We start from the raw sequence: 8,680 nt of genomic DNA on the forward strand, positions 1-8,680 counted from the left end.
CACATTTTCTCTGGGGAGAGAATGATTATTCAAATTCAAATGCAATTTAATTAACCAGAAATGTGTTGACCAGTCTTCGTGGCGCATGCCATCTTCCCCTCTGAATTTGACAACTGTTTGGGACCACTATGGTCAATGTGACAGTGCCTGTTCTGAACAGCAGAAACCACTGAGAGTCTGGAAGAACTGCCACCCCTCAAATGTAACATTTTCTTTTTTTTTATTTGGTTGGTATAGAAATACTTAAAAAATAAAATAAAATGAAGTAGCACCATTACTTGACATTTCAGAAAAATAAAAACTCTTGTTATTTTTTCAAATCTTGTCTCAGGAAATATAAAATTAGCGTTTGACCGTGAGGTTCCAGGTCCTTTATCATAAAATAAAATATATTTGTTCTTAAAATTAAGTGTATTTATACTAACAACTACAAATACATAAACAAGTGGTAAACAATGTATCAAAATAGAAATCCTAAAAGGGGTGCAACAGAATCCTGTAATTCCCACCAAAATCCAATACATACAAATTTAAGAAAGCATTAAATGTATCTTTGTCTTCACCTCACAAAGATTTGCACATTTCAATGTTTCATAAACATGTACAATAAAATATGCTTTATATTACCGAACCAAAAAGATGCAAAGTGAAGCAGATTTAAAGTGTTGCTGAACCTATTGAAACTTCATCTCATCGGAATCCTACAAAATACAAAACATATTTTCTGCGTTTGGTTCTCACCCGCACACGAGTATGGTATTAAAATAATGCATACAGTGATCAATGCCAATAGGCCATACTAAAAAATAAACAAGATTTCAACCGAGCTTCACTGAACTCACAATATTTGTAAACATCTTTGCAATAAGAAATATGCTTGTTCAAGTCAAAAAAGGGTAAAAAAAACCTTGTCATTTCAGAGTTCAAGAAAATGCATTCTATCCACAAACGTGGAGGATATCTCTGCAAACAGGAACTGAAGTGTCTTTGTATGTATTTATTGTTAATTTAATGTTCATTTAGTTCCTGTTTAGTTCCACAGCTTGTGGCAGGCATCTTTATTACATTCCTTTGAGCAAACTCGATGGCACAGCCTGCAGCCAGCCTTAAGTGGGCTCCACATACCTGCATCCAATGTCTCCGGTCACATAAATATTAATTACAACTGACAAGGGTATTGATAACTATTTTTTCATACTCAAAACATGCATCTCGATGCTGAAAATATTTCCCCAAGCTACAGTACAATCTTTTGCTCAAGCCAACAAACCCAGAAGGAAGTGTTTCTGTTCCTTTTCACATGACAGCCTCTAATATACAGCTCCTATGTAATCCTATGTACACGTTCCAAACTGAGGACGATTATCGATTCTGTCAAAGCAATATGAAGAGTGAGTCATTCTTAGGAAAATATACGTATAGCCTGAGTAACGCCGGTGTGGCAGACGGGGCATTTAGGCTCGCTTCGCTCACAGATACGATTGGCACAGTCCATACAAAAGAGGTTGTGCCCACAGGGGACCAGTGCTGCAATGACCTCGCTTTCAAAGCACACTGAACAGTCGCGGCTTTCTTTACGGCTGGTGGATGAGGAGGAGGAGGAGGAAGAGGAGCAGGCAGAAGAATCGCATGGAGCGCAAGGAAGATGAGAGTTTGTCAGGGAGGCAACTGCGTGGACATAACCGGGGAAACTGAGCAAGTCTTCACTCGGGTCAGTGCAGAGCTTTCGCGCAAACTGGTGCTCGTTGGTACCAGTGTGGAGGGGCGGTGACATTCTTGACTGGGACGTGTTTCTGTTCATTCTTCTCTGATTCAGCACTGTGCCATTGGAATTGGCGGGAAAGATATCCGGCGTGGAGATGGGAGAGCTGCCTCCAGTAAAAGTGGGGTTAATTCGATTTTCGCACTGGGACCAAAAAATGGCTGGTTGGGACGGCGGGAGGTCAAGCCCTGGTGGGGAATCGAAAATAGGATCAGTGCAGTCAGGAGAGATTGACTCATTTCCAAAAACAAAGCCATTGCCATTTGTGTTGACGCTGATATTGTTGTCATTGTTGCTATTCATGTTATTGGTTGTGTAACTAAGTGCAGGGCTAGGGGGGCTGTAGTCTGGCATGTGGGAATTAGTACCGAAGTAGGAGTCGGTGGAGGTGCTTCCTAGGGAGGAGGACGAGTTATTGCGGTACTTGGAGAAGGGCTTGCGCACAGACGTGGGTGTCATCCCAACGCTGTGCTTTGACCACACAGCGGGGTGCCCATTGAGATCAAAACCCACATCTGTTCCGTTGGCATGGAAGTCGTTTTCATTCTGCACCTCAACAAGACCCCCTGTTCTCATTGCGATATGAGCTTCAATCTCCTCACGGGCTCGGTCTACATTTTCTGGCATCCCTGTCACCTCAAACACGGGTTCCTTGTCCCGACTGGGAGTCACAATGTAAGTGTGGGTCTGTTGCTGGATGCGTTTAATTGTAGCGCCCTTGGGGCCTACAACAAGACCCACTACGCGGTAAGGTACTCGTACTTGGATGGTAGTTTGTCCAGGTAGGTTAGGAGGCCCTGGAACTGGAGTACCGCTGCCATTTATGCCGGTGTTCTTGTTTCTGGAAGCCCGAATCATGGAGAAATGTTCTGCCGCTGAGATGATCTCCCTCCTGGCCATCGCCACATCCTCCCTTCTGCCCGTCACGACAAAAATTGGCTCCTCACCTCGGACCGGAGTCTTGATATAGGTGTTGGTCTTTGCTCGCAGTGCTTTAATCTTGCAACCTGACCCAAGGAGCAAAAGGTGAAAGTCAAAGCAGGTTCAAGAACATTGGATTGAAATATTTTCAGATGATATATTGTAAAGATGTGGGAAGTCGCTTCGCTGATGGTGTAGCGGTACACTCGCCTCATTTGTGTGCGGGCAGTGTGGGATCAGTTCCCACTCAGTGATGGTGTGAATGTTGGTGTGAATGGTCGTTTGTCTCGAGATGTGCTCTATGACTGGCTGACGACCAGTTCAGGGTGTAGTCTACATTCCGCCCAAGGTCAGCTGGGATAGGCTCCAGCAACTCTTCAGGATAAGCGGTATTGAAAATGGATGGATAAAATTGGCCTTAGAAATCTGGTGAAATCAGCTTTTTTTAAGAAGGGCAAATTGAAACCACATGCTGAACCGTATGCTATAGTGCAAAAGTAGCGTGAATCCATCCATGCATCCATTATCTAGCATCCATTGTCCTCACGAGGGTCCCAGATGTGCTGCAGCTGATCGCAGCTGTCTTTGGGGAGAAGGTGGGGCACACCCTGAACTGGTTGCCACACATGGAAGCTTGAAATAATCAGATGAGGATGAACCCACTTCAAGAGGAGGTGGGGGCGTATTCACCCAATTGTAATATTTAACACAATACACTAAAATGTTAACTGACGCATGAGAACATGTCTCATGGATGATAACTGATCTACCTTTCATCTCTGATGTGACCTAGAAAAGAGTTTTGTCCGATGGGGAAATATCTGCCTTCTGATGCATAGTGTGGTGACGGGGAGGTGGTTCCTTGGAGTCCCTTTGTTTTTCTGGGAACAACAACAGCAGCAGCAGAAGCAGCAGCAGCAGCAGCCGCGGCGGCAATGCTGCAGGGAGTGGATTCTGCATATGTAACCTAGCACTAGTACCGCCCTGCAGCTGGAAAAGTGTTCAGCTGTGGGCGTCGACTGCATATGGTGAGGTAAGATCGTGACCGTTGTCCTAATTTGATTTTGCACCGTCATCATTTGGAGATTTAGATCGATCGACGAGCCTTTGGTCGACAAAAGCGCCACATTATCGGGAGTATATAAAGAGACAGCTGCGATAGGTGACCGACATGAATCAAAACACACCATCCCTGTGATCAGCGCACTTTAGTTTAGGATGCCTTTTGTAGCTTTTGTCCTTTGTAAAATGTGTCAGCATTTATTTAAAAGCTTTTTGGTGTGTGTCTAATTCTGAGGCTACACGCACTTGTGGAAAAGACAGTAAATACAATAAATAGTGTGGAATTTCATGACAATTTTTTTTCCCTAACTGAACTCCAGTTTGGGATGACTCATCCCAACCGATGCTTGAATTTCGGTTAAACGTCAGCTTCCTTAAATGATTATGCCCCAGCGCTCTAACTGATCCGGCCAGACAGTCACGAGAGTTCAAGATTCATTGAACAAGTTGTCTAGGGGATTAGAGGCGTCCAGGATGCATCGCGAGTTGTACTATAGTCCTAGCAGAGATGTAGTATTAGAGGTTTAGAAACGGGACCGAGCATTAGTACCAGTTGAGGTGATTCCACACAACACAACACATCCCCATTATAGCATTTGAGGGTCCTCTCCAAACATGACAATAGGCTATGGAGGTGCTACTCAACACAATAGTGTCCTGACATGCAAAACGCCGGCTTGCCCATTTGGCAACAGAGGCAAATGCTGAGGATGCTGTGGCTTGCAGGACCTACAAAATCAGCAAAATACAACTTTACTTTAATTATAATGAAAACGGGTTATTACCACGGTTGTCGATCTAGGAAGGGGGGGGGGGGGGGGTGCGGTTGTGATGGCAACAGTGACTGGGGGCCCCTAAGCATTAGAATCTGGGTAGGAGGTGGTCTCCAAGTGCCAACTTCACAGACTGTGATCTCACTATTGCCAACTTTAAATAATCCGTCCGCGGAGGTTTGCTTGCAGTTCCTTAAAAACATACTTTGCGCGCCTCAACCTAGCTATTAACGCTGGCTGACTTTGCGGGTCATTGAGTCAACGCTCGAGTGTCCGGGTTGCTTGCTGTTCGTATGTTGTGCTCTGTTAAAACTAGGAATAAAATACTTCAAAATTGAAAAATACATTTAAATGAATCTAACTTTCAGCCAAATATTTCATATTAAAGGGCAATGACAGCATTTAAATACATTATTCAATTGATGTAATGTTTTAACAGCAGTGACAGGTTTATTTAGATTCATTGTGTAGGAATGTGAAACAGGAGGAAATTTAAAGCTTGACGTTATAGATTTAACAAGCTTGTGTATTAAGTTTCTGTTACTACTTCATTATTTACCAGAGCGTATTTTATCATGTGTTTTCCCCCTTAGGTTTATCACCTAATCCTAAAACTATAAAACTAAAGCTCATCCAATTGCTAATGTTGGTGCACTTACGGCCAGTCGCTAATGGAAGGAATGAAATTTCCTGATCAACTGCCAAACTAAACTACTGCTAATGCCCAAATAAAAGGAGGGGAAAAACCAAAATGTCTAACTGAGTGAAATCCAGATGAAATCTTCAGTGGGTGAATCAATCTGTTACAAGTTGGGCTGGGCGACACTTTTAAAATAAATTGACACTGGTGACAAAATGAAAAACCTCCTCTCCTGTATATTTAAATGTGGTGGGCAATTAATTTTGCAAAGGAGCCACATGAGAAACTGGAACACTTGCTGAGGGCCAATCCAGCATGCTAACCTCAACTTTTAAGTTTTTAATTGAGAGAACCCTTCTTGTCTTGTTTCAATAATATACATGGTATGTATTGTTTGAATTTGGAAATAGAAATTTGAAACCAAATTACATGTGGTCATTAAGCTTACATCTTATATATCTCAAAAATGATCACACTCTTTTTGTCTGCCAACTCATATTAGCCGCTCCTCATGAGGACTCTCAAATATATCAATAGGTGGGACCATGGAAGTATAAACTTATTTACTCTCAACTCAATTGTATTTATAGAGCACTTTCAAACTCTGATGAATAATGATATTGTGAACACCTATTATATATATACTGTATATATATATATATATATATATATATATATATACTGTATATACTGTGTATATATATATACTGTATATATATATATATATATATGTATATACTGTGTATATATATATATATATATATATATATATATACACACACACACACACACACAGTGTGGCAAATAAGTATTTTGTCAACCACCAATTGTGCAAGTTCTCCTACTTGAAAAGATTAGAGAGGCCTGTACTTGTCAACACGGGTAAAGCTCAACCATGAGAGATAGAATGTGGGGGGAAAAAACTCAGAAAATTACATTGTTTGATTGGCTTCTCTCTCTCCTGTGGTTGAGAGGAAAGAAATTTAATCTGTGCTGTATGTTGCACATCGAGCACATTTGACAATAAAGTGGACTTGAATTTGAACTTGAACTATAAAGTCATACTGTAATTACGTTATAAATTACGCTGAATGCATAGAGAAAATGAAACTGTAGATTTGTGTGCAGAATTATCAAGCCAAATCTTCATGGCCTGATAATTCCCTCGGTTGTGAAGAAAATAAGATACAGGACCACTGTTGTCATTTTTGCTAGTCTCTTTTTTGGAAAAATAGTAGCCGGAGGAGTCGTAAAAGTTGCTAAGTACAGCGAAAATGTTGCCAAGTTGGCAACACTGCAGACACAAGTCAGAGCTCTTGCTTGCTTGTCGTAGACTCCACACTTGTGCACATAAAAGTACAACTTTTTAAATAATAATAACATTTTATGTTTTACTTTGACTTCATGGGCACTGTGAGGGCCAGTCAGACACCGTGGGCGGGCCAGATGTGGCCCCTGGGCTGTATTTTGCCTCAGCCTGCTATAGATGATAAAAGCAAAAGAGCACCCGCCCTCCCCCCAACCTCCTCCAGCTGACTGGTACCTGCCGGCTTTCTGTGGGGGGAGACTTGAATTTATCGATAAGAACGTTGTCAACATGTCAAAACTACTCAAACTGTCTGGAGCACAGGGGGAGAAAAAAAGAAAAGAAGCAGAGGAAAAATGGGACCAAAAAAGTAAAGACACGGTCTGAAATGAGGCATCACTGGGACTGTGTCAGTTAGCAGTTTACTGTTAATAACTTGCCTCTGAAGCGATTAACCTGCACCGTAGGCTACTAAATAACCACTTTTATATTTCTGTCGCTGGTCATCATGGATGGCTCTTCACTGTTATAGCTCATTCGTAGTAGAATTTATAATTTATAAATAAATACATTTTTGCTTTGATGAAGTCTATTGAGAAGGTGTTTTTTACTATTTGTTGTATCTGCACGTGGCTAGCAAACGATTTTCATGATTCTCAGAGTTCTTTCGCTCCTTCACATTTGAGATGTTCGTTGTTTCACAGTTCAAATTGTCTAAAACATATTAATTGGTTTAAACTTTACATCAGCCTGAAAGTGCACATTATTGTTATTATTATTATTATTATCATTCGATTTATCATTCCCACATGCAGCTTTTGTTTTTGCATCAAGTTGTATCTAAATCGTATATGGATATGTGTGTCGTCTCGGGTTTTCATTGTTGTATTTGCATTATAAAACCAATATATTTCATACTGTAACCTGGGTGTTGTGTAAGCGTATTCATTCAAGTAAACCACTGATGGGGCGGGGGTGCCACATAAAATGTCGCCGAGGGCGCCACAGAGGCTAAGGCCGGACACTCACCTTGTCTGCCCACAATCTCGGCCACATGCTCAGAGCTGGGCACAGGAACGCACTCAGTCATGTTGACACTCTTTGTCCGAGGCTCCTGGCTGTCGTCGTACAACGGGTTGTCGTCGTTGCCCAACCCAAGCAGAGAGAGCTGGTCCAGTGCGATCTGCAGGGCTCTCTGGTCGTCCAGTGCATCTTCCTGCACGCTGCAGTCGGCGAAGAGTGAGCTGGGCATCTTTGGAGCCAAAGAAAAAAGGAGGGTACAAAAGGAGTGACCGGGCAGCGAGGGGAGGTGGGGGAAGACACCCGACACGGTTTTCAACAGAAAACCGGTCAGTGCAAGTAAATCAGTGCGGCTGAAGAGGTGAATAACAGTGGCAGGAGAACAAAAACATTCGCCCACTTTGTCTTCCCAAATATTAAAAAAGTACCGATTCGATCCCTGCAGTTGCGCCAAAATCATCAGAGAAAAGGCGCATGTACTCCAGGACGACAAATGTATTAATCCTTCCTGTCAGGTACCCTCCTCGTCCTTAGGTTCTCTGTTGCTGTTGTCTAAGTCCTTTTGCTGCCAGACAGAGCTTTTGCAGCATGACGTCACCGGCTGGGCAGGGACGACAAGGTGCGCTGTGGTTTTGATCGTCTTTCTGCAAGCGTGATTGGCTGTTTAGGCGGAGAGTGGGCGTGGTCTTTTCAAACTTAACGCCCATTCTTTCTTTGATCCGTTTGCTTCATGTTGATTGCGTCTACAATTTTGGACGCCGTTACTTGTCCGTTTAAGTATGCACTTTCAGTGTTATTATTTTTCAGTAAGTCATGGTAACCCTTATAGATTGAAATTTAACATATAATGACCTGTGAACCAGGGTGCCCCGGTGGGCCACTGGTTCGTCCGTCGACCTCACAGTGCAGAGGTCGTGGGTACAATCCGGCTCCGGCCTTCATGTGTGGCATTAGCATGTTCTTCCCGGGCCTGCGTGGGTTTTCTCCTGGTACTCTGGTTTCCTCCCACATTCCAAAAACATGCATGGCAGGCTTATTGAACCCCCTGAATCCGGCCTGCCAAATGTTGGTACACAATTAAGGTTCGATGTGAATAATTGCATTAATTGTGACTTGTGACTTGTTGTAACTGTCATATGCTTATTTATGTGCTAGGGTCTTTTTTTATCCTGGACTTAAATTATCCTCGGAAGAGG

The 8,680-nt window shown here is 42.6% G+C and overlaps 1 protein-coding gene across 1 annotated transcript; it reads right to left on the minus strand.

The window, feature by feature from the left end:
- Positions 1 to 34: 34 nt before the first annotated feature.
- Positions 35 to 8,063, minus strand: mex3b (mex-3 RNA binding family member B). The gene is made up of 2 exons (XM_086107988.1): positions 7,494 to 8,063; positions 35 to 2,769 (listed from the first exon to the last, which is right to left on the minus strand). Exons 1-2 carry the CDS (start codon positions 7,942 to 7,944, stop codon positions 1,403 to 1,405), a joined length of 1,818 nt encoding a protein of 605 aa, XP_085964114.1. The 5' UTR covers positions 7,945 to 8,063; the 3' UTR covers positions 35 to 1,402.
- Between the last annotated feature and the right edge of the window lie 617 nt (positions 8,064 to 8,680).

The sequence above is a fragment of the Hippocampus guttulatus genome, chromosome 3 (assembly GCF_054856545.1).
Source record: "Hippocampus guttulatus isolate MCC_2025c chromosome 3, RoL_Hgut_1.0, whole genome shotgun sequence".
Classification (NCBI taxonomy): Eukaryota; Metazoa; Chordata; class Actinopteri; order Syngnathiformes; family Syngnathidae; genus Hippocampus; species Hippocampus guttulatus.